Source organism: Peromyscus leucopus, chromosome 10 (genome assembly GCF_004664715.2).
Source record: "Peromyscus leucopus breed LL Stock chromosome 10, UCI_PerLeu_2.1, whole genome shotgun sequence".
NCBI lineage: Eukaryota > Metazoa > Chordata > Mammalia > Rodentia > Cricetidae > Peromyscus > Peromyscus leucopus.
In genome coordinates this window covers 68,189,427-68,215,810 of record NC_051071.1, presented here as the reverse complement: position 1 = coordinate 68,215,810, position 26,384 = coordinate 68,189,427, and the positions used below count along the sequence as shown (strand labels likewise).

At 36.4% G+C, this 26,384-nt stretch overlaps 1 protein-coding gene across 30 annotated transcripts in view; it reads right to left on the bottom strand.

Annotated features, from left to right (window-relative positions):
- The window catches only part of Adgrl3 (adhesion G protein-coupled receptor L3), a 744,444-nt gene that overhangs the window by 273,659 nt on the left and 444,401 nt on the right, over nt 1-26,384 (bottom strand). For 24 of the 30 annotated variants that reach the window (XM_028854109.2, XM_028894208.2, XM_028894402.2 and 21 more), the window contains 2 exons: nt 20,848-20,862; nt 17,874-18,674 (listed from right to left, as the gene is read on the bottom strand). In XM_028854109.2, the coding sequence (XP_028709942.1) occupies nt 17,874-18,674; nt 20,848-20,862 (816 nt within the window). The remainder of the gene's footprint in view (nt 1-17,873; nt 18,675-20,847; nt 20,863-26,384) is intronic. The other 6 variants (XM_028894628.2, XM_028895245.2, XM_037209313.1 and 3 more) reach the window with 1 other exon arrangement.

The following is a 26,384-nucleotide window of genomic DNA, read 5'->3' as shown; positions in this document are numbered from 1 at the left end:
GAGAGAACATAATGGACAAGTATCAGAATTTTTTCTAGGCATCACATATTCATTTACCATAAAATGACATATAAGCGCCTCAGTGGAGAAAAGACATATAATGGTGAACTCAATATCTATGCAACATAATATGATATTCCACTTACATGGAAGATCTGTTATAAACTAAAAACAAGCAAAGGCCACGGGAAGTGTAATTGTGTCAGATAATAGCTATAGCAGCTATGGTAAGGGTGCCTTCTTGAGTGTCTGAGAACTCTTGTAGTCTGATGTCACATCATATGGTTCTGTACTATCCATCCTTCCTCCCTCTGGTTTTATTTTTGTTTTATTTTTATGTAATAAAACAGTTATCTATTATAGCCACAAAGAATATCTGGCAAAAAGCTTCCCTTGACACAATGAGTGAATGAAAGGGTAAATGAGAGAATATGGAAAAGGAAAAGAAATATTCATTAAATGATAGAAACTGACGGCCTAGCAATCATACTCAAACCACAGACATTTTAATTAAAAGATACTGGCATTGAGACAACAGCCACAGTGACACTGAACAGCTTCTTACTAGTTTGACTAAAGATAAAGCCTATTTGCATCATCACAAAAAGAGCATTGTGCTTTTAAATTGTATGAATTATCTAAGAACTACCAAACTTTCAGGTTTATATCTTCTAAGTTTTAAGAGACACACCTCTGCTGTTCAATTATGTATCAATACTATACTGCTAACATCACTGAACTATTGTCAAAAGATATGTTAATCTTTTTGTTTTTCTGGAATTTTTTTTTTTTGTGTAGCCTAAAAATATTGTAGGCTTAGCATACCAGGAAAAAGCAATTGCCTTGTAAGGAAACAGTTTTGAAAGCTGCACTGCTTCTTCCAAATTTTCTGTTTTTTTTCTCCTTTGAAAATACTACATTCATGTACTGTTTCCAAGAAAGTTTTCACCAAAACCATTCAGTTTAATCAAGAGCTACATACATCAAGAAGGCTTTGTGGCATGGCTGGATGCGATGAGGAATAGTATAATATTATAAATGGCACGGCACTGGGATCTTTTATTTGGCTAAATAAAGAGGAGACAGGTGGAGAAAGGTCTGCGAATTTATCAAGATCATTTTTTGGAGGATGATGTCACAGAACAGAAGTTCGAGGGCCACCGCTGCAAGTCTGCTTCAGAAAAGGTCCTCTGTACTTTAGCCCCCAACCCCTTTCAGAAAAAATTTCATTCCATTTTAGGAGATAACAATACTTCCATATTCCTTTTGCTCCCCACAACTTAAAAACAGCTATTTTTTTTTAAAGGTGAAACTTGTCAAGTAGTAGAGTTGTGGACGTTAATTGCAAATTTTACATCATTTTGAAATGACCAAGGATTGGGAAGTCGGGAAGCACAGCAGAGTTAACTACAACACTCAAGAAAAACTTTAGACTGTAGTCTACCAAAAGTCAACATCTGTCTTCACATATTGTTTGTTCCCACACATTCAGGCTCCATTGAAAGATAAAGGCTGAATGCTTTCTCTTCCAGAGAGGTCTCATGGCATAGTGGAATACATTGGTTGCCTTCCTTAATTTCCCTACAATTTATCTACCTGTCTATCAACAGTTACTTATATTTGTCTTTATTTATGCCTAATATTTACTAGGAGGTTATGTGCCAGTTGTTCGATGTATTTCACACATATTAACTTACTTTCCCTAACACGCCGGAAATGCCTAACTACACTGTTACATTTCACAAGTGATTATAAGGAAGCTCACAGACTCTTAGTAGATTATCATTTCAAATAGTAGGTAGTGGGGCTCTTTAGGAGCCCAAATGAGTGCCATACTGTTAGCTATACCTTCTGATATTTCATCAGATGTCTCAGAGTTCCTGCAATACACACCACCCAAGCATCCTCTAGACAAGTTCTCACACGCTGGCTTCTTAAAAGCTGCTGCCCAGAGGTTCTGAATCCAAAGTTAGCAACAGCCTAAGGAAATGGGGAAAACATGAAACTCCTCATCTGTGTTTCATATTATTATTGTGCTGCTGATAATTAAGGCAATTGAAAACTGCATTGATCTTGCCCAACCCAAACTGGAAGCTGCTGATACAAACTGAACCTAGAAGTTTGTGAAGATAGAGACAGGGCTGTGCTCCCTAAATCTCTGCATATCACACAAAGATGGTCCAATGTGAGTCATTACTCCATTCATACTTTCTGACTGGAAATGAAGTAAAAGGCTTCACATGCTAAACTGTATAATAATATGTGAAGCATATTATTACATATACATATACCTAAACAGAGGATTTAACACACATCTGCAGCAGATTATATTTTTCTGTTTAAAATTATTGGTATGTGGATGTCCAAATCCATTTGATTCCTGGTTTTGTCACCCAGTATGCTGAGACATTCCTTACAGCAATCTGTCATCTAACAATGCAGCTGCGTGGCACTGACATCTTCACTAACAACAGTGACTAACAATACTGTGGGGGAGTAGACCAGGGACAAGGAACCACATTCCAGCCTATCTCTCATGAATGAATATACTCACTTATTATTGTGAGGTGATTCAAACAACTTATATAGATGTTATATGCCACCGAACCAAGTTACGTGAAATTGGCGTCGTTATTTTTTTCATTAAAACGATCAAATATTGAAAAAAAAAACTCAGAGCTTAATACAATCTTACCCAGTCAACATTTCCTCATCTCCTGAGTATCAAATAGGATTTTGCTGAATATCTTATTTAGCTAAGAGTAAATCTATGTCAAACAAAACTTTTATAGGGTATGTTTCCTTGGAATGACTTGATTTTCAACTGTGTTACCTTTATAACTAAATAGTGTATTTTTTTTTTAATCTATGGAGCATAGGCTCATACTTTATCTACCAAAGACCTTTGTTAAGTGTTTTGTACATAATACACACTCACCCAGTGTTGAAAAAAAATGAAATCAAATATTTTGAGTGTGGTCATAACTCATCTAGGCAGAACATTATGAAGAGGCTTAAAATTTAATCCAGAACTGCCACTTTTCAAAACGTCTATTCCCTGTCTTATTTTTCTTGGCTTTGATAACTTTTGGCAAATTCTTCAGATGAGATGCATACTTCTGACATTTACAAACAAATAAAAATACCTCTTTTCTCATTAAAAACACACCCTTAGGTCTATGGGAACCCAGCATGTACTTACTCATTTTGTATGCTTGGCTCCCACACAGAGCTACAGCTAATGATATCAGAAAGTAATATAGCAGCATCACTTTCTACAATCATAATAAAACCCCCAATGGACAAGAGAATATACTAAGTCACCTGTGTGAAGTGCAAGGTTAACTTATTTGTGGCCACTGGGCAGAGTGGATGCCACATTTGAATACCCCGACAGTGTTTTCACATCACTCTATTGATTACTACCTGACCTGACAGTCTAATGCTTGGACCACTGAAGTAAATTTCTGGTAACACCCAGTCTAGTAGCAGAGCCTGGGGACACTTTCCCTATCAGAAGCCAGAGTGCTTAAGTGGGCTTATGACACAACAAACTCCCTTATAATTAGAGGAGAAATCAGCAGTCACTATGGGATTCTTTCCAGTTATGGATCTCCTAGTGCTTGAATTAAGACTTCTTTGAACACCCAGACTGTTCCTATCAATATGTCTGAGATAGCTGCTAGAATTCCAGTATCCTTGGTGAGCTGCCTGCCTCCTTTACTGGAAGAGTTGTCTTTTTCTATCATGCTGAATTTATTATTAAAAATGATTGCTTTGTTGCAAGAAAAGGAAAATTACTAGAGAAATAGAAGTTATTTCTGGTATATTAACAAGTACATATTTGTCTGCACTAGTCTTTGGAAAGAATACCAAAGGATTCTCAAATGATATTTTTAAATAATCTGAACATTTCACGCCTTTGTTTATGGCTTATTATGTTTATCACAGACTATTACCATTAATATTTTTAACACTATTTATTAAGACTCATGTCTTCAAGTCTTGCTCAATATTGCTAATTAACATCTTCATCGCCATAAGTGCGCTATGACGCTACACTATTGTCACAAAATTTTTAAAATGAATAAACAACATCATGCAATATAAACAATGATACGGCTGATCATTTTTCATATAATGCCACATATAATGGCCAATGCTACAGCTATATTCAGTGAATATTTGTCCTACTCACTAATGAAAAAAAAAAAGAGTCTACTAGAGCTGCTGACATCAGAGTAGGAGGAGGCCCATGTATTTAGGATGCAGCCCACACTGTGTCTCTTCCCACAATAACCGTAGATGTATTGCCAAATGGCAACTCAAATAAAAGAGGCCAAAGGAAAGATTAAAATAAAGCGATGTTTCCCTTACAAATAACCTTTTTCTAGTGTGGAGGTACACTTACAATTCTCAGCACTCAAGAGGCGGGGGAAAGAGAATCATGGGTTCTAGGCCATCCTAGTCTGGGCTACAAGAGTGAAACAGTCTAAAATGAATAAATGCATTAAATGTTATTTCATTACATGCAATGATACTTTCATGGTTAACTTTAAAAATTGAGTATATATGTATATATATGATACACACACACACACACACACACACACACACACACACGAAGGGTGTAGATATGGCTCAGCAGTTACTTGCTGCTCTTTCAGAGGACCTGAGTTTGCTTTCCAGCACCCACAATAGGTGGCTCACAACCGCCAATAACTGCAGAGAACCTGGCACCCTCCTTTGGCACCATCCAAGTGTACCTGCATACATATGTGCATGCATCTATGTGCTCATATATCCACATCGATTAAAAAAATAAATCTTAAAGAATACATATGTTATTAGAGTCCCATAAACACAACAGAATGTTGCATTCACTTGGGTCAGGCTCACCCGATGTTCCTGTTTCCAAAGAGAAAAATGAGAAAACCAAGGCTGGACCCGAGTCTATGCATCATCCTGATTGGGGTGGCAGGCTCTCGGGATCTGTGCGCCCATTGAGATCTCGCCTGGCCAAGAAAAGTGGCACTCACCATGCTTCTGAGGAGGCAGAATAAATTAGCACCGCCAGAAGAAGTGGTGGGTCTCAAAGAAGCATCACAACATTTCAGAAGAGCTCTTTACCCGCCCATGCTTAGGGAAATCAGTGAAATGGCTGGGAGAAAGCACCCGTCATGTGTGACAGACGATGGGCTAGTACACCTGTAAAGATTAGCAGCCTAAATGAAAAATTCAGATTGCACCTAATTCCATTTTTCAGAATGAAATACACCTTTGCCTGAAAATATGGAGATGTGAGGATTTACCCGCGGATGTAAGGATGGAGCCCCACTGCTTACATTACAAAATGCCTTCCACTACAGTAACAGCTCTAATTTGTCTTTCCACCCACCCTTTACAACACCCTTCAAACACAAGAGCAGAGCACGATCAGTTGCAGAGCTCTGCGTGACTGCCGAGGCTCAGAGCTCTTCTCACTGTGCCAATTTTTCCCCATCTATTCAAGGTGAGGATAAATGGCACCCCGCTTTGCCAGGACAAGCTCACAAAGGGACACGTCTATCCTGGATCAGGCTGCTGCTCTTCTCTGACAACCAACCCAGACTGTAATTCCGTGAGGACACAAAGCAGGGCCATTTAATGAAACAAAGTGATGTAGTTCCTCCTCAGAGTTGACTGAGCCCACAGAGGCGGCAGGATACACATGGCTTGACAGAGTCCTGGTGCGCCCAGACAACTACTCACACTAAGACAGAAGCACTACTTAAGTGTTAGGCACCTAGAGCGGGCCTTCTTTATCTAACACAGAATCTTCTTTAAAAATACTGTTCTTGTGGTTCTCTTGAAGCAATGAATTCATGTCTTAGGACTCTGATATGATGCAGTGAAGGGAAGAGGTAGAAAATTACATTTTAACATATTCCCAGAGTGAGTCATTACATTGGAGATGGCCAAACACCTATATAAAGACAATAATCGCCGGGTGGTGGTGGCGCACGCCTTTAACCCCAGCACTCGGGAGGCAGAGGCAGGCGGATCTCTGTGAGTTCGAAACCCTGTCTCGAAAAGACCAAAAAAAAAAAAAAAAAAAAGACAATAATCAAAAATAGTCACACAAAAAAGAAAACCGACAAAATGTAATGGCATTATCATACCCCATTCCTTTCTAAAACTACTAAGGATCATGTCCAATATACGGATATTAAGAATTTTCTGCTTTTTGTTGAAATAGATGCTAGGATGTACTACTTCTGATTCAATCTAGGGTGCAATCTGACAGTTTAAATTGTACCACATTCCCAGTGCATAATTTGGGCTCTATTTGACCACAGGGCTGACACGTACTCTTGTATGCACATACATACTTTTGTTATACGAAATATATGGAAAGATACTTCTATTTTGCTAACACATTTAAAACAGTTGCTAAAATAAGAGTGTTTTCTTTCCAAATGATTAAACAAAATTGCACTCCAAAACTCTAGTAGTTCTCTACAAATGGCTTTGATATGAATATATAACATGACTGTGGCTGCCAGCACTGGCTCCTTCATCAAAAGCACTCATTGACTTGTCTTCAGTGAACATACTCCTTCCCAGGCAAGAAGAGTAAGCTCATAAAGGAGGTGATAGTCACACTGTTCCATGGAAAAAAAAAAGAATGCCCTATACTAGTGATTTTAATGGTTTTCATTTTAAACTAAAAGTACAAAGTTTAATTTCATGTTGATTAGAATGGTTGGCTTTCATTTCATTCAAATTCAACAAAAATGTATTTTTTTACTCATGATTTTCTTGTTATCTTTTTCTCTTTTCTATTTCTGCCCTCATAAGCAACTGATGAAATCAAATGAAAGCCACTGTGCTTTGAGATTATCACTATACTAAGTAATGGAATGGAGCAACAGAAGTATTTCTGAGTTCCCTGGCAGGATAGATAAACCACTTTCATTATACTCTTTCATTATACTCATGTTCTGTAGACTCAAGAACATGCTATGTGTTGCTTTAAGACTCTCTAATCAAGAGATGAAAACAGACTCTAGCATGTTGAGGACTTCAAAAACTAAAATAGCATCTCTTAGTCATAGTCCCCCCCACACACTTTTGGCTTTAGTTTTCGATGGTCAATTGTTCTCCAAATATAGTAAATAAAAAATTCCAGAAATAACACATGAGTTGTATTCCAAACCAATTTTGTTCCTGGGATGGGAAACATCCCCAGTTTTCCTATAGACTCACACTGTACTCCTGCACACCTCCCCACCTGCCTACTGTACCAGATCCGCTGCTGTGACATCACAGAACTGTGTCCATGAGAAAAGCAATGTCTTCAAAACCCAGTTGGGATAACAGCATATTTTTTATTATTAGTGATCAATTTTTATTACTGTACCTAATTCATAAATAAAATATTATCACCAGTGTGAAGGCATAGGGAAGACAAAGTTCACATAGAATTTGGTGAATTCTGCTTCTACATGAGGTATCTGAATATAGTTGTCATGGATGAGGGGAGTGCTACACAGTTATTTCATCCTCAACTCAAGCAGGAAAATAGCAAGAAATAGGGCAAGGCCCTTTCTTTCACATTTATTTCCTTGTTGTGGAATATTATTTTTAAGATGTGTTACATTTGTTTATGTTGTGGAACATTTGCTTTAATGATGCAAAGATGTGTTGCAATCTTTTATGTTGCATTTGTTTAACTCGGTGAAGCTGTGTTACTGTGCCTGTCTAAAACACCTGGTTGGTCTAATAAAGAGCTGAATGGGCAAGAGCCAGGCAGGAGAAAGGATGGGTGGGCCTGGCTGGCAGAGAGAATGAAAAGAAGGAGAAATCTGAAAGAAAAAGATCAAGGAGCAAGAGAACAAGGAGAGGAGAACGCTAGGGGCCAGCCACCTAATCACACAGCCAGCCACAGAGGAAGACTGAATGTATGATATACAGACATAAGAAAAGGAAAAATCCCGGAGGCAAAAGGTAGATGGCATAATTTAAGTTAAGGAAAGCTGGCTAGAAATAAGTCAATCTAAGGCTGGGCATTCATAAGTAATAATAAACCTCTGTATGTGACTTATTTGGGAGCTGGGTGCTGGGCCCCTCAAAGGAGCAAAGGAGTAAAAAATTTTTTTAAAAAATTCAACAACATTTCCTCAATAACATTTTGGCATTTTTCATTTGATCATTCAAATCTCAAGAGGGAACTTATGATTCCTATGACACTGTGGCTTATCGTTTTTTTTAGAGACTTCCATTTTCATCAAATGTAATATTTGTTTTCCTTTTTTTTTTTTTTCTGGAGCTGAGGCCCGAACCCAGGGCCTTGCAATTGCTAGACAAGCTCGCTACCACTGAGCTAAATCCCCAAGCCCATCAAATGTAACATTAAAACACCTAAGTTTAAACAGTCTTCTTTGGCTTTAGATATTCCATTTCTTGCCGAGGCTCCTTTTTTTTCATAGAAAATATACTAAAAGTAAATATTTATATTCTTTTATCTCATTAATATGTTCTTTGGTTATGAAGTCCCAGCAGATAATTTTGAAAGAGAGAAAAAAAATTCATTCTCCTATGTAACTATACTTAAATTGCTTTCAAAAATGGTTTACATACTTAACATTCGATTATAAATATATAAGCATTCCTCATGTTGTCCTTAATCATATTATTAACCTCTGGAGTTTAGTTAAATCAGCCTTGGGAAGTAATTTTCAACAATAAAAGATATGTGGTAGCTCATTACTTCCTTTTAAGGAAATATACCTCATTCATTTATGGTCCATTTGTTTATGAAAGGAAAAACATGTTTATTTCCTTTGTATTTCTGTCTTCCCATTTTGGTTTTTTTTTTTTTGGCATTTCTTCATTCTAATTTTTATCATTTTGCCAATTTTGTTCAAAGAACATGAGTACTGGAGTATGGTTAGCAATCCATCTGAATCCAGAAAATGGATATAACATGCTAAGTAGGTTTAAATCTAATAAAGATCTAGTCCTCAAATCTCTAAAGTCCTTCAAATTGCTCAGAATCTCTGCAAAGTTTCCAACTAATCCTTCTAATCCTTCAATAATTAAATCTGCTTTTTCAAGTATTTCCAAGAAGCTACCATACCACGGTACTCCATTTCACAAACCACACTATTGTGTTCTTTTAGGCTGTGTGCCATGAGTAATTTTTGAGATGTAAATATATATAAAAGCATCATATCTTTATGATTCCAATAGAGACTTATTTGAAATTCACATCCACATTTAGAAGCCAAGTTACTGGGGACTTTGCAGTGTGTTTAAGGGCAAAGGTATATGAAATCTAGTCGTTTGCCAGGTCTGGTGTGTGTTCTAAAACACTAGACACATTTGCTTGTCCTTACTCTACCTCAGCTTTGGTATATTCCTGCACAGGCTTCTTCACCTTATTTACTTTGACTTAACTCTTCATATGCATAATCTGTTTTTCTTTCCCTTTGTATTAGTTATAGCTCTCACTCTTCTAAAGCATGGATAGAGGCGACATGATGAAACTGAATGTCAGGTTGACCCAACTGACAAGGACTGCATACCCAGCTATTTTCTTACATTAACATGTTGCTAGGTTTTTCTGGGTAAGATTATTTTCAAAAGCTTGAGTTTTATAGCTAAAATATTTAACTCATGATGCTTGAAAAAGTACACGGGAGTTTTGATTTGTGTCTTCAGCAGTGTTCAGAAATAAACAGTATTTGTCAATTTGTCCTGTTGCATAAAGAACATGAAGAGAGATACAGGACTCTTCCAAAACAAATATAAAGAAATATTTTCCATTTGTTTTCAGAGAGATCTGCTAACAGATCTCACTCTATACAATCAGATAATATTATAGATTTTATCTATCTATCTATCTATATATGTATGTATGTATGTATCTTGAGTTGTATAATTTATCAAAATTATTGGGGACTTTAGAATTCTAGTGGAAAAAGTTACGAAGAAAGAAGTTGATTTGTACTTAAAAAGTCATGTCTGCAAGCTCTCATCTAAGGTTCTTGGCCACTACTTCAAAGGTTTAAAATCAGACATTAAGCACATATCATCAGACATAGCTCTTTTAGCAACTAATACTTAATGTAGCAGAGTCTCCGTTATCTGTGCTAGTATGGCTAGAAGGATGAGATTAAGGGCATACGCTCCCCACCCTCATATTCAGTAATCACACCCTTGCTACTGTTGCCAAATATTACAGGAGGGCTCACATGGAGCTGCAAAATCATTGCAGTTCCACCTGCCTGCCCTCTGGTGGACATGCTAATGAGCAATGCAACAGCTCCAGAAAGGACAGCTGGAGTGCATGAGAATTCTCATTCAGAAAGAAGTCATCTTTGTAGGGCCGTGAATGTTAAGTGAAGAAACAATCTTGATCATCTTCCAAAAGGTAGTCATTTTTTTTGGAGACATCCCCTTGTAGAAAAAAAAAAAAAAGGAATGCTGTATCTATGACTCATTTTGTTACCAACACCTGTACTAGGAAGGTCATCTAGATGTCAGATTTATAAGAAACGCTGGCTGGGCATCGTTGTAGAAAATGAGGCCCAATTTTGTTTTGTACAGAACTATCGGTTTTATATTCAGAGGCTGAAAAGCAGGTGGTGTCATTCTACAAAGTTTAACCCTTAGTGGTAAGGGAAAAATATAGGAAAGGTTAAAAAAAATATGAGAGAAAATTCAGTTGACACAGAGTAGGAAAATTTTGTTAAATTTTCTCTGTACTTCCTGGAAACCCACCAAGAGCAATGTCAATCAGCACCAGCTGTCACCAGAGGCAACGAAAAAGCATGGGAAGAACGGGAGGGAGCTGTCCCACACAGGGAAACAGCTGAGGAACAAAAACTCCAGCTGGGGCTGAGGTTAGCAACAAGTTGCTAAATGTTTTTCTTTTTGCAAATTTCACTTGGCTACAAAGATGGAGGCCAACCAAACTTTGGAGACAGCAGCAGGCATCTCAAGAGGAACTGAGAAGTGACTGTAACCTGCACTCGGAGGACAAGGCTGGCTTAAGATCTCAGTGCTTCCACACACTATTTCCTGACTCCCATGTACCCCACATAAGTAAGCCATTCAACAAGCAGATTCAGCTACCTATCAAACACGTGGCAGTTTCAAAATGTTCAGGATTCTCTGCCCAGCGCTCACATTACTCAGCTGTCACAGTAAAGGGTTCAGATATATGATGTGAAAATTACATTTTAACGAGGTGTCATGTGTGTTTAAAGTTCTTATTCATCACTTTATAGCCTGAGCTTTTGCAGGAGACACGAATGCTCTAATTAGCATATTATAAGGACAGAAGGTTCACCTAATCTGCATTGTGTAAGGGTTGGGCTCGGACTCGGTGTTGTTGCTTTAGAAGAACCCGCTGTCTTCAGCACATAGAAGAACTGTTCATTCCATAATCTCAATGGCTTTCAGAAAAGAAGGTGGATTGTATTTGGAACAAAGACCACATCAAGCTTGTAGCACCTGTCTTCAGTATTCTTTCATTAGTACTTACGGTCTCGTGTGTGCATCGCTCATTCTCAACAAGTAGACTTTTCTATCTTAGACATATTCAGTTTGAGAAAATTTGAAGCTAGGCTTCTCCGCCTATTTGTATAACCAACTTGACTTTACTTGCATAGGAAACGTAGGGAAATGTTTGTAAATTTGACAAGGGATGCCTAAATTTGTATATGAATAGATTAGAAGGAAACTGTAAGAGTCAAAGGAAATATCTTACCCCTCGCGCTCCATTTCAGTAATAAAAAATGATTTTAACACAAAGTGGTTTGGGAGGAAACGCAGCTAAGAGAGAGAGGAATGACTAAAAGCCAGTGAGACGACTGATTTCCCAATGACAGATTGGTCAGGACATTACACAGAGGTTTAGAAATATGATTCCCATATGAGGGTCACTCAAATCATTTATAACCAAGTGTTCCTAGGAGATGGTTAACAGACAAGTAGAAATATCGGTGACTAAGGTAATGATGAATGTATACTACCCATTGGTTTGATACAATAGGATACAGACAGTTAAAAATTACGTTTTGAAGAAAATTCTAGATTCAGTAGTTATAGATCTGGAACTCTGCCCTACCCAGACAAACAAGCCCTTCACACCTGCTTTAAACTCTACAAAAAAAAAAAAATGTTTCTTTTGCAGGCTACCAAACAATGAGTCTCTTGTTTTCACACAAAATGCATTTTCATTAGAGGACAACAACCACCCCACACTAAATGTAAGACAGTTCCTATTTCCTTAAAGTTGAAGGTATCTCTGCAACTCTTAAACTGGAAATTTGTTCATAGTAAAAAGAATTCTTTGAACAGCTGTACACTTTCTTCCATATTATAATACCACTGACATTAATTTCTCTCAATCACTTGTACAAGAATGTATATTAGGTGTTAATATACTTTTAGCACTTCTCTTTAACATGTGCTAAGCTTCTTTTCAAATTATTTATTTATTTAATATGTATGAGTGTTTTGTCTGCATGTATGTCTGGCACCCAGAGAGGCTAGAGAAGGTGTCAGATGCCTTGGAAATAGTTACAGATAGTTAGTTGGTAGTAACCACATGCATGCTGGGAATCAAACCCAGGTCCCCAGGAAGAGCAGCCAGTGCTGTTAACTGTTGAGCCACTTTTCCAGATCCTAAACTTCCACACTAAGAAAATTGACAAGACAGGAAGAAGAAAAGGAAGTGGAACTGGGGAGGGTAGCCAGGTAATAGATGCTCTTGGCAAACACTGAGAAGACCACTCAGGGAGTACATGAATAACACTTTCATTCTCACAATAGCCTGAAAAAGCAAGTCTAGAAAATTTCATTCATTCCTGCATTTCCAAAATCATTCAGCAAATCATTATGGAGCACCTACTGTTTATCAGGCAGTCAACAGAGGCTATAGACAAAAATGACTAAACAATATCAATGGGTCCATCTCATTGTGAATCCAAGTGGTATTAGCATCCCTCCAAAAAACATCTTTTTATTTGGGGATTATTCACACTGAATTCCTTAATGTGAAGCACATCACATTATTAATATTTCTAAAGAAATGGTTTTCTGATATAATTGAATGCCAAATATGAATACTAAATGGCAGCATCAGTGCAAGTTTCTAGTTATTTTCACACTAATTTCATGCTGAAAAACCACACGAAGGCTGACAATTTTGTATTTGATAAATGCCTAATAAACGATGAGAGGTTAACGTTCTGAAACTAATGTTTTCTGAGGAAAAATGAGAAACAAATATTAAACTTCTAAGCTTTTCTAAGAAGAATAAGCCCTAAATATCTTCCCAAGAAAATCTTCACTTACAGTCTAAAAATGAGCATTTGAATTAAATTTTTATATGATTTCATTAAAATTAATTTCTATACATACATATTGCTGAAAACAATCTGTTTCACAGAGGTTTTCCTTTGGAAAAGAAAGCAAACATAGATGTTGTGTAAGGGAACCAAACTGAGACTTTTCACACTCTGTGCTTGGGAATTAACTTACTGCCAGGAGATGAGTAAGGGATTCAAATTTAAAAATGGCTTCAACATCACTTCTTAGAATAGTTCTGAGAAGCAAAGGTGGCCTTTCTGCAACTCCTAAAATTGTTTCATAAAATAAACACAACAAAAAAGTACTTTCATCGTGGAAGAATAGATATGTTTTAGAGTTCAAATCTGTGCATTTGTTTTGTTTTGCTTTGTTTTTGTTTTTTTTGAGACAGGGTTTCTCGGTGTAGTTTTTTTTTGTTTGTTTGTTTTGTTTGTTTTTCTTTTTTTGGGGGGGGGTGCTTGTCCTGGATCTCGCTCTGTAGATTTGAGACCAGGCTGGCCTCAAACTCACAGAGATCCACCTGTCTCTGCCTCCAGAGTGCTGGGATTAAAGGCGTGTGCCACCAATGCCCAGCTGAACTCTGTACATTTTTAATTACCTAAGTAAATCTATAAATGATGGTTGATCTAGAGAGAGCTTAACACAAAGATATTTTTAAAGATATTATTATTATTATTATTATTATTATTATTATTATTATTCAGGCCCTGAAGAATATCTTTGAAAAAGTAGTATTAGCTATAGATTAACACCTCTCAATTATAAAATATGGGTAATAACTGCCATGTAGCAATTAGGTTAAGCTTATCAGTGTATGTAATAAACATATTATCTAATTAAAGGTTAACAATATTCTATGACAGACATGATTTTTCCTATTGTGTAGTTGTCAAAACCAAGACTGAAACTGTGGCTATTCAGAAAAGAATCCAGGGTAGAATTCAAACCCACATCCTTAGACTCTCATGTACAGGTTCAAAGGCAGATGCTGCTTATGGGTAAGCATAGCTGAGGCCCTTTCAATATATCCAAGAGTAAGTCTTGTGAGGTACAGAATGGTTTCATGCAGCAGAAATAAAAACAAAAGGGACCCTTTACATGGAAACTTGAGAGTTCTATTTTTTTTTAACAAAACATAAATTAGAGAAAAATGCCTCAGCTGAATACCAGCAGACAGCAAGTCCATTTTGTATTTCTTCTTTTCCCTTTTTCCTCTTTGTCTGCCTCCTTCCTTCCTTCCTTCCTTCCTTCCTTCCTTCCTTCCTTCCTCCCTCCCTCCCTCCCTCCGTTCCTCCCTTTATCCCTTCCTTCCTCCTTTTCTACCAGCCTGCCTGCCTGCCTGCCTTCCATTTTTGGCCCTAAAAATATTTCTTTTAAATTGGGAATTCTGTATACAGACATTAGAAGACCCATAACAAAATGGCAGTAAGAATTCACAACAGGCAGCTGCTTTGAAAAATGCCAGTGTAATTTACTCTGAAAAACACCGACCCAAAGCTGTTTTTGTGGAATAAGATGAACAGCTTCTATTAATGCTAATTGAAATCCTCATATCCACACATACCATGCATAAAATTTACTTCTACAGTTATTCTTTCCACCTCAAAATTGCAGTAGGTCCAATGCCAGAATACTAGCTTTTTAATTTGAGCATCCATGCATGCAAATTGATACTTTTTTGGTGATTATGTTGACAAATTCAATATAGGTGAAATCCCACTGTTTGTAAAATGGACAAAGTTTTAAGTGTGACCATTCTAAAATGATGAAAACTGAATCTCTTTGCTTAAAAGCATCTAATTCAATCCAAAAATGAAATTTATAATTTCATAATATTTTTCACTTCAATAACAGCATCTTAATGAATGTGGCACTAATATATGCCATCAAGATTTCCCAGACTTTAACTTCCATATATAAACCAATACATTTAGATGAGTAGTACAATTTTTTTTATATAAACAATTAACATGATTCCTCTGTATCTATATAAAAATATGTGTATTTCCATTTATATATGTAGAGAGATTATATACATACATACTGTTTGTGTGCATACTAGACATATTTTGGGCAAGTGTCTAAATACTTAGAACAAAGGTACAATGCTCTTCAAGGTTAATTTATAAAGTCAAGATGTAGAGTTGTGTTAGCCGGGTAATGGTAGCTCATGCATTTAATCCTAGCACTTGGGAGGCAGACACAGGCAGATCTCAGAGAGTTTGGGGCCAGCCTGGTCTAGAAAGTGAGTTCGAGAACAGCCAGGACTCTTAACATAGAGAGACCCTGCCTCAAAAAATAAATAAACAATAAATGAGTAAATGAGTAAGGAGAATTGTGTTAGTTTATTAAATTCAAAATATCAATACTTTGAATTACTATATATACTAGTGAATTTGAGACTGTTTCTCTAGATAAAAATAATATCAACTCCTTTAGTATAATGAAACTTGAGGTATGTTATTGCTCCTTTAGTCTTGAACTACAAAGCATGGTCAACTGCAGTTTTGTTTTTGTTTTTGTTTTTGTTTTTTTGGGAGGGAGGTTCACTAGAAACTACTTCATGCCTCGATGGAGTAAAACAATAAGGCTACTTATCATTCATAAACAGAGTTATCACAGAAAAATACAAATTTTCATTCAAGAAGATCACAGCTGTGAGATATGGACTTCACACAATTCTCCAAATTACTGATTGTGTTTGGGTTCTCAACTGAAAGTACACTGAGTTTAAGAGCCTTACCAGCATGTGGTACAGCTGGTAATGTAGTTTAGGAGAGTAAACTTTTTTTTTCCCAAGATGCTAGAACTTGTTTCTGGAAATACTGCAGACAAGGGTTCTCTTTGTAGAAAAGTTAATTCAACATAATATCAGCATTGCTAATTGTGGAAAGACATGATATCACTCTGATTGAAGCTGCTTAAGGATTACAGAAGATGCTACCAAACTGTCAGTTTCTTTGAGGAAGAGTTGGTAAACCATTTTTCATTTGTGCATTCAACAAAAGCCTATTGAGCCTTATTTCTATAAACACAATATTAATGTCTGAAAAGAAATAGTGATAAGATATGAATATAATACAAAGGTGGGTGAAGCAAGCTCATTGGAAATAATGAATCTAGTTCTGTATGAGTATTCTGTCTAATGGGGTAAATTAGAGAGTAGAATGGCATGCTCCTAAAGGTATGGCACATTATTCAGAAAATGAGAAATAGTAAAAACTAAATTCATTTTTAATTTATTTTTAATTTTCTTCAAGACAGTGTTTTTCCTACCTGTCCTGGAGACCACGCTGGCCTCAAACTCAGTGATCGACCTGCCTCTGCCTCTGAGTGCTGGAATAAAAGGGAAGTGCCAACACTACCCAGCAACAACTAAATTCCGATTGAAATAATTTTTAATTATTATATTACTACCAAAATCCAGACACTTATAGCCATGTTTCCCAGTACACTTTAACTTGGACAAAGGTATTATGGCATGTTTCAAAATTGAACTTTTACTGACTTTTTTTTTTTATTTACTTTTGAGATAATGTCAACCTTAATCAGATGGGTGTTGAACTCCTGGCAATCTTCCTGTCTTAGCCTCCCAAGTGCTGAGAATACAGGCATGAGCCATCATGCCCAGAAAAAAAATCTAATAATAATAAAGATGGCTGGGTGGTGGTGGTGCATGCCTTTAATCCCAGCACTCAGGAGGCACTCTTGTGACTTTGAGACCAGACTGGGCTACAGAGTGAGTTCCAGGAAAGGTGCAAAGCTACACAGAGAAACCCTGTCTTGAAAAAAAACATAAATAAATAAATATATAAATAAATAAATAAAATCACTGAAGATTTTTACAATCATCTTTATATAATATTAAAAGTCAGTAGTATGTTCCAGAAGGGGGAACCATTTAAAAAATTGAAATTAAAGATTATCTCAGGTTTAATCATGATGTGTTTTGAATGTCATTTATTCAAAAATATGAATCACTGTACTTATGAGTTACTAAGTAGGTTTGCTGAGACACATGTACTTTAAAATAATCCATACTTCCCTAGGGGTTGGTCTTATATAAGGAACTTGATGGGTTAAAGTTGTTGGTACCTAGCTTCAGCAGCATTATGCCAAGTTAACCTTTGGATGTGTTCCAAATGGAAAAAAAAGCATTCTCAAGAACATTCCACAAATAGTGTGAAAGGGCACTGTGCAATCTTAGCAGAAATTTTATATATTTCATTATAGAAAGCAGTAACTGTATGATAATGGCAAATATATTTTAAAGAAGCAGGATGATGTAGGAGACAAACTATATTAAAAAAAGGACCTTTCTCATAGGTCCATCTTCTTAGCGAGAGAAAAAAAGAAAAACAAACTTTCTAAAATGAAAAGACAATGCATATTATTTGGGAGATAGTCAGGCCAGAAGACTGCACAGGGAAGTGAACAAAATCTCAACAGTCATCATATTGAGAACAAATGGTAGATTTCCTCAGAAAACTACCCCAAATCAAACTTACCTGATCTACTATCCAGAGGTCCGAAGTCCAAAGAGTATTTCACAACATGGTAGTTATTCCACACATAAAGCAGATTGTCCCTGGGGTTGTAATCCACAGCTGCTATGTACTGGTAGGAATTGGGAAAGGGTACATCCACCAGACTATCCTTGCTTTGGTCAGTGTTGTAAATGTAGTCAATCTTATTACCGGTGGCCTCATTGTCATCGTCCTCATATACAGATTTGACCACATACAGAATCCCACAAATCATAAATGCATTGGAAGCTGACCTTTTGTCATATGCAGTGTCCCATGTCCCCTCAATCCGTAGGGTATAAGGGTTCAACTGGCTAATGACAATTTTGCCATTGTTTTGTTCTGTTGCATAGATTACCCATAATCCATTTTCATCCACTGCCAAGTCTATATCAGATTTGCCACCCCATCGGTATGGGGATGTGTCGTGGTAATTGGCATTTGCTATGATTGCCTCTCCACTCTTTATCCTAGTCCGTAAATCAAACTTTACTATGTTCCTGGTACGCTCCTTGTTGAAGAACAGGGCACCATCATATACTACAAATCCAGTGCCATCCACTCTGTGAGGGAGCTTGTAGGTAGTTGTTGGCCTTCCAGCAATGAAGTCATCTTTGGATGAATACTCTGTCAGTGTATCAGTTCTGTATGGGGTCCAGGGCATATAATAAATCTTGTCGGAAGCCTGTAGAGGGTCTTTGCACCATGCCCCAGATTGGTGGTCAGATTCAAACAAGTGTTCACTCTGGTACACTCCTTTTAGCAGTCCAGGACAAAGAAAAACTGTCGGGAGGAAAAGTTATAATAATAAATACATTAATTGAATCTCTTTTCATCTGTTCTTATTCTCAGCTAACAGAATGCAACTCCAACAAGCGATACCCACCACCACTTATTTTGTGGCATTACTGTTTGTGATACAAAGCATTTTTCCACATTAATTTTTGGATTTTTGCCTCCAAACAATCTGATGCCACTTGTTGGAAAAATGTTAGCCTTTTTAGAAGCAGCCATGCTTTCCTGATTTTTAGCCTTGCAAACACATATTTTGATGTATGTCTGAAGTGTAGCATTATGTCTATGAGTTCTATAGACATATAACAAAGTACCAAGTTCACACAGGATGCTCTTATTAGTTCATTGAAGAACTGTGTCTCATTGGAAAATGATAATCCATTGCTTCCACTCAGATGAAATTGGCTGTTCAACAGTTATTTATCATTAAGAAATTAATAGCCCATATTATTATTATTTAAAGAAAAGAAAAAGATCTGCAACACGGGCCACTGAATCTTCTAGCAAAAAAAAAAAAGGCTCTCAAAGCTGCGGCAACATACACAGAGCATGCAACCCATTCAATTAAAGATGAGTGATGGATGAATACTGGAAGGAAAAAGAGAAAGGGAGAAAAAGAAAGGAAAGGAAGAAGAAAAGAAGAAAAGGTGAAAGGTTACAGAAAAGAACCCAGGATCTAGATTTTAATCAGTTAAAAAAGTCCTGTTAAGTACAGTATTATTGGAACTTAAAAACATGTACCTTTTACTGTTACATGAGAAAAGCATTGGAAAAAAAAACAAAGATTACTTGCTATATTTTGCTGCTCATACTTCAGAAGGAAAATGGGCAGGAAGTGTCTGATTCTTTTTGTTGTTTAGTATGATTCACTAGAGAATAATGTAAGTATGGTGGTAAGAAAGCTTGGCAGGTTCATCTGAAATGAAGGAGCTACAAAGCAACGTTTCCCAAAGGGTGGTTCTTGAAGCGGATGTGACACAGCTGGATGCTGCACATTAGGAAAAAAGGGACCTGTAGCCCTTTATGACAATTCAATTATGATATGAGATAGGAAATAAAACCATGGTAGGGATCATAAAATCTTAAGTACATGGATGAATCTCTAAATCGGAAGTTGGGTGAATGAACAGGTTGCACAATTTGATCCTGGGAGCCTTTCCATGAAGCCACTCTGGATGACTGTGTTTTCTGCTGAACCTGCTCTGGGAAGCGTTGCTTGCATATATTTGCAAAGCAAACACACTGAAAGAATCACCATGCAGTCCGCTGTTAGGTTTGAGATGATTAGAATTTTCCTGGGTGAAAAAAGTAGGAAGTCACAAGGAATTGGATGCTGACCTGCTTTTTAATAAATAAAGGATTATCCTTTGGTGTTAGTGATTAGCTCCTTAGTATTAACTAGAAACACAGATCCCCTGGAAAACAGTCTAGGAGGAACCTCATCTATGCATTAATGATGACTGAAATGAAAGGACATTCCTAAGATATTCAAAGTCTTAATTTTAAAGAAATGAAAAGATTTCTGGCAAAAGTTGTCCTTCAAATTCTGCAAAGATAGGGGCCACTATAAATTGTGATCAAAAACAATACTGACGGTTTTAAAACTTAGCAATTTTAATATGAAGACTTTTACTATAAGCATGAGTCACTCTCTGACTCAAATACATAACCTTATGTTATAATTAATAATGGGCCCATGGCTACTAACAGTAGATGAGATTGTGTGCATTCAGAGTGGTTTGACCACAGACACCAATGTCATTCAAGATAATTAAGAAGAGTATCTTCTCCACTTTCTCCAGTAGTTAAGAGGTAATGTAGAAGGAGAAACACAGTACAGCTATGGGAAATTAAGAGAGAATGAGGGACAAATCTAAAGCAATCATTATTTACCATGCCCACTGGATTTCTAAATACTAGTTTCAAATAAAGAGGAATAAAATACAGTGTTGATGATTGTGTAATATTAATAATTCGTGTTAGGTATAAGGATTAAACCAGCAGTGGTCAGTAAAACAGATTAAAGTGAAGTTGAGCAGCAGAAGTAGTCAATAAATTTGCATAAAATAAGAATTAATAACAAAATTATTTAACTAAATGTTAAACTGTTAAATAACTTAGCCTATAAATATTATATAATTTATGAAAGGTATTTAATTACCTTTTTGTTCCACTTCTATTGGAGAGAGAGAAGTAAAGAGAGAAAGGAGAAAAGAGAATAGATTAATGGTACGGTATTGGCCAAGCACTTTTTATTCACCTTTTCCAAACTGAAAGTAAATTATTTATTGCAGTCATGCTTGCTTAATTGAACTCTCTGTTTAATTTAAAAATTTCACCAAAAGAGATATTTTAAAAATAATCATAAGCTTTAAAATAAACATCAAAATTACTGTAAAGAAATAATATGGGAAATGCAAATAACAATTACAAGAAGACCAGTAGCGACATTTGAAAGGGAGGTCAGCAAGTTTATATGCTGGAACTTCCAAACAGTTTGGTTAGTTTCACTTACGAAAACTACAGCAGAAACCACATCTTAGCAGAGGAGCTCTGCTTGTTTTGCAACTCACAAAGGGAGCCTTTTCAGAAGAGACTTTTCTGCAACTCATTTCTTGGAACCATCGGCTTGGGATACCTCATCAGAAATACAACTTGTACAGATACAAGCAAATGGAGGAGGATCCTGACCAGAGTAAATGAATGCATGTGGAATCCTCACTGAACAAATTTCTCTTCAACCTCTCAATATTTGACACTAAGATGGAAAAAATATTGTCTCACAAAAATCTTCAGTCAGTATACCATACTGTCTCTGGCTTTTTCTGAAATTCTTAACTGAAGCACTATTTACTTAAAACAGGAGATTCTGAAACATTTTATTCATATGTAGGCCTTATGATTTCTAAAGGTTCTTATAAAAGTTGGGAAAACGTATCATATTCATGAAACATTAACTGGCACCTTCATTACCTTATAGAAATGTATAAATAAAGTTGCCGACATCTTAACAAGCAAAGGGGGCCAACCTGGAAAAGGCAAAGATTTGGGGGAAGAATGGGTTCATAACCCAAATATGAAAATTCAGAGTCCAAATGTTGTCAACCTATGGCAATTTCAGTAGAAAGGGATAAATTGATGATTATCACATGCAAATAAACTGAACCCTCTACTGATATTTCAAAAAGAAACAATAAATACTGGGTTCAGGTAATTATATTTGGGTTCCATTTCCATGCTTTGACATGAATTCTTATGGTTTTAGTAACATTCAAAATAAAACTTGTAAATTCCTTTGATAGTATAGTATCATACATTATAAGCAAAAGTGGTCTGTATATATGCATACACACATAGGCATACACATATACAAATATACATATGTATCTTCATAGAAAAGTTGCATCTTACTAATTTACAAATCTAATTTTCAACACTACTTCTACAAATCCTTCAAAAACTCTATTACCGTATTGTCACCATCCTCACTTATTCTTTATTAAATAACTATTAGGCTGTGGGTCAATATGGACCCAAGGAAAGCCTTATCTAGGAGGGGTCCAGCTGAAGATGAAGGGTAGTAGTTCCAGAGTGGGCCAACTCTCAGGATGAGCTCATTCTGTTGTGATAGGAATAGGCCTTATCCTGGAACAATCTTCTCCCACAGCTACAACACGGGATGTGAGGGCAAGAAAAACAAGATGCCCAAGAAGAATGCAGTTAAGTCCAGTGTCTGTTTCAGGATAATTCCAATTTGCTGAGGCATGAGCTGCAGGAAAAGACAGAGGGCAAAAGGCAAGTGGCCTTGCTGCCCAGACTCCTGCTGCCACCCTCTAGGGACCCTAAGTCAAGTAAGTTTTGTATTTTTCGTTACTGGACAAATATGATTATGGTGGTATTTTATTTGTACTGAAATGTGATTTTCATTGTATGTTAATAAATAAAGTTGCCCAGGGGTCAGTGCTATTAGAGCCATAGCAAGAGCGTGGTGGTGGTGGCGCACGCCTTTAATCCCAGCACTTGGTAGAAGAGCTAGGTAGATCTCTGTGTGTTCAGGGATACAGCCAGCATTGGAGACATACACCTTTAAGACTTGGAGGGCGGTACTTACAGGCAGTGACGAGGCAGTCATGTGTTTGGGTTTACAACCAATGAGAAGGCAGAACAGAAAGACTATTTAAAGACAGACACACAGGAAGTAGCTCTCTTTCAGGGAAGTTAGGAGCAGTGCAGGAGGTAAGATTTTAGCTCTGAGCTCTGAGCTCTTGGCTTTCTCTTGGACATCTATGTCTGCTGCAGATCAACAGGCCTCTATTACAGCTCATTTCAAAGCACTGAGATGATATACCCTTTAATTCTAGTTTAAAAACAAATAGTTCTACTTAAAAGATGCACGTCAAATTTAGACTAAGAACAAAAATGTATTCAATCTGACAATGAGAGGAAGCACAACTGGCAACATAAAATTGCTTTCATTGAGAACTTCAAAGTTTGAAGTTGATGCTCATTACAATCAAGACTGAGCTTGGGAATGTGGAGTTGACATTTTTCAATGCCTAGTCTAGGAAGGATTTCCACCTAAATGATTCCTTGATTTTTTTCTTCCCATACCACTTTGAAAATTACTTATGGAATATTTATATTCAGAATACCAAAACTACATTGAAATTATTCCTTAGAAGAAATAACCTAGTGTGTTTGTTAGTGATAGTTAAGTTGTTTCAAAGATTTATTTATTCATTTGTGTGTGTGTGTGTGTGTGTGTGTGTGTGTGTGTGTGTGTGTGTGTGTATCTGTTCATCTATCCATCTGTCTGTCTCTCTATTTGCATGTATACATTGGTGCTGGGCAAGCCCATGGGAATCCCTGGAGCTGGAGTTACAGATGTTACTGGGCTGCCTGATGTGGGTGCTGGGAATCCAATGGGGTCCTCTGAAACAGGATTAAGCACTATTAACTAGGAGGTGTCTCCCCAGACCCATGATAACTTTCCTCGCACCTGCAAAATATATTTATTTTTAAATTTGGATACTATGGTTTATTTTTAAAGTTAGAAAAATATGCATCTACTATATTGAGTGAATAGTCTCTTACATATCAATTTTTACTTTTTCAAAGATATTTGACTTCTTTTATCCCAACTCAAATTTGGTAAGATTTTGATTTTAATCTTTTGGTGTTAGTCTTATTTCTAGGAATTTGGCATGCCATGTAGAGAAAGCCATTCTTGCTTTGTTACTTGCTGGTACTCAGAATTAAGATTGATTAGGCAGTTCTGTTTGGGAGAATAATTACTATGGTCTTGCCATGTCGTGACTGGCTGTAACTCATTCATCATTTATTTGCTATTTTTAAGGCTGAAGTAAAGCAGTCCTATAATTTAAGTTGAAACAAGCTCACACAAATCATATTTCCATAACAAAAACTGGCAAGACAACATAATTTGTCAGTAAAAGCTTGGTAACATTTAGCATTGGCCAGCCTTAGCCAATTCTGAGTCTGATGCTTAGAAGCTAACCCATCCTGGAAAATGAGATTAAATGGAGACAAGAAACAAGCATATGACTGTGTCCTGTGGGAACACATAGTTCATGGCACATAGGAAATATCTAATTAATAGCTCATGAATTAAGTACATGATACAAATGATGGTAGGTATTTTTGTGTTTTGGTATTTGGAGCATGGTAGAAAATAAGTGGTGAACCACATAAAACCATAAAATCTATTTCATTATCTATGTAAGATATTTCAATATTTTAATGGATGTGGAGGAACATGAAAATACATGAGGAAGTGAGAGCCCCAACCTACTCAATGTAAAGTTGGAGAGAAACAGCACAGAAGTACGTGGAAGGTCTTGCATGTTGTACTGATAGGAAAACTGTTTTACTTAAACAAAACAGACTGCAACAACCTAAAAATACAGGCCTCAAAGTGCTCCCTTCTCTCTTCTGCATAATGACATCATAAATCAATGAATTGTATGATGACAACTGTGGCTTAGCCCTCTGCAGAATCTCCTGCCTTTTAGCTGGTCCAATATCCTGAATTCTGACATTATAGCTGTCATTTCTCATTTCCAAATCTCTTTGGAAATAATTCTCTGCCTTTTCTCTCTTCACTTTTAATCCTGAAAGTATTTTTATTGTCCATTCAGACTCAGTAAATATGTTTATATATTTCCTTAAAGTGATTTCATTGCTGTCCTTCATCACGCATAATGCCATAAACTATATCCCATAGTTTGAGCAAATGTCAGATTCAAATAAAGGATAACTTGATTCTATACACAAGGAAAACACTGGGAAAGGGCCAATTAGTATATTTTCCTCTCAGCCTTCAAGGGTTCATAAAACAGATAGATAAGAAGGCATTTTGTTTATCAAAATAAGATATTATCAGTTCTAACAATTTCTGTACCCTGTGAAATACTTTAGTATTGCATTCTTTAACAAGAAAGGGTATGGATCTGAGAGTGTACAGAGACATTACAAGCGTTGTCACATTGCCTTGCAAATTACAGAGAAACAACTTCGTTGTGTGCCAAAAACTGTTAATGCCTTAATTGAAATCTATGCAATTGTATATAATTCTAATATTAAATTTTCTTTTCTAAAAGTGTGAGTTATAGAGTATACCTTTTCATCTACAATTTAAAGATTCCAATGTTACAGTCTCATAATGTCTCTATTTCTTCAATGTGCAAATAAAGATACAGGGAATATAATATAGTTATAAAATAAATATTTTATAAGCAAATAATCTTTTTACTGAAGCACAGTAGTATTTTAAACAGAAATATTTTTCTTGTTACATACATCTTAGAATGCTGAAATATACTTGGACAACCTCTCCACATCATGAGTAATAACAACAACAAAACACCATTTTTGGAGAAAAGTTTGCTGGTGCATTATGCTTATATATTCATCTATATAAGCACAGGCTAAGTCCACAATAATAGTTTCTACCTGAAAAACACATCATAATGTAATGTAATGGCCTGATTCAGGTCATCAAACAATATTGGGATATGGTGTTTATTATTTCCACTAGAGAAGAGTGAACAAGAATTTGAAAGGTTAAAGGACTTGAAGAAACCTGGCACACATCTACCACTTGTTTAATATCAGACCCTCCAGGAATTGATCCTCATTTTATATTTTCTGATGAGGAAACTGAGACTCAAAGACTGTGGTTGTATGGTTAATATGTTGAAAATGGGATTCAAATGTAAATTTTGATCTTGCTCATTTTTAACTTTTAATATAAGATGGTCTTGGTGCCTAACACAGAAACACCTCAAATAGCATTAGCTATTCTTCAATGATACTTTCAAAGAAAGGGATTCCATGATTTTAATTTCTGGGCTTTTATCCCACAAATTAGAGATGTATAACACCTCTCGAGGGAAAAAGGGGAGGGGAATAATTTAGAATTTCTTGGCCACGGAAAGCAGGGTTTGTCTTTTTATTAGAAGAAACCTTTATTCTAGACCTCCCACCTACAGTCACTTGTTTTTATTTATTTTTTTATTTTTTGAGACAAATGACTGTCTCTTTCATTTCCAAGGAAACACAAAATCTCTTTAGTAAATAGAAATAAGATCTGTGAGGTTCATTAAAATTTTTGGTGTATTGCACATCAAAAATTCTGACAGGCATCTGTCTCTCTCAGTAAACAAAGTGCTAATCCTT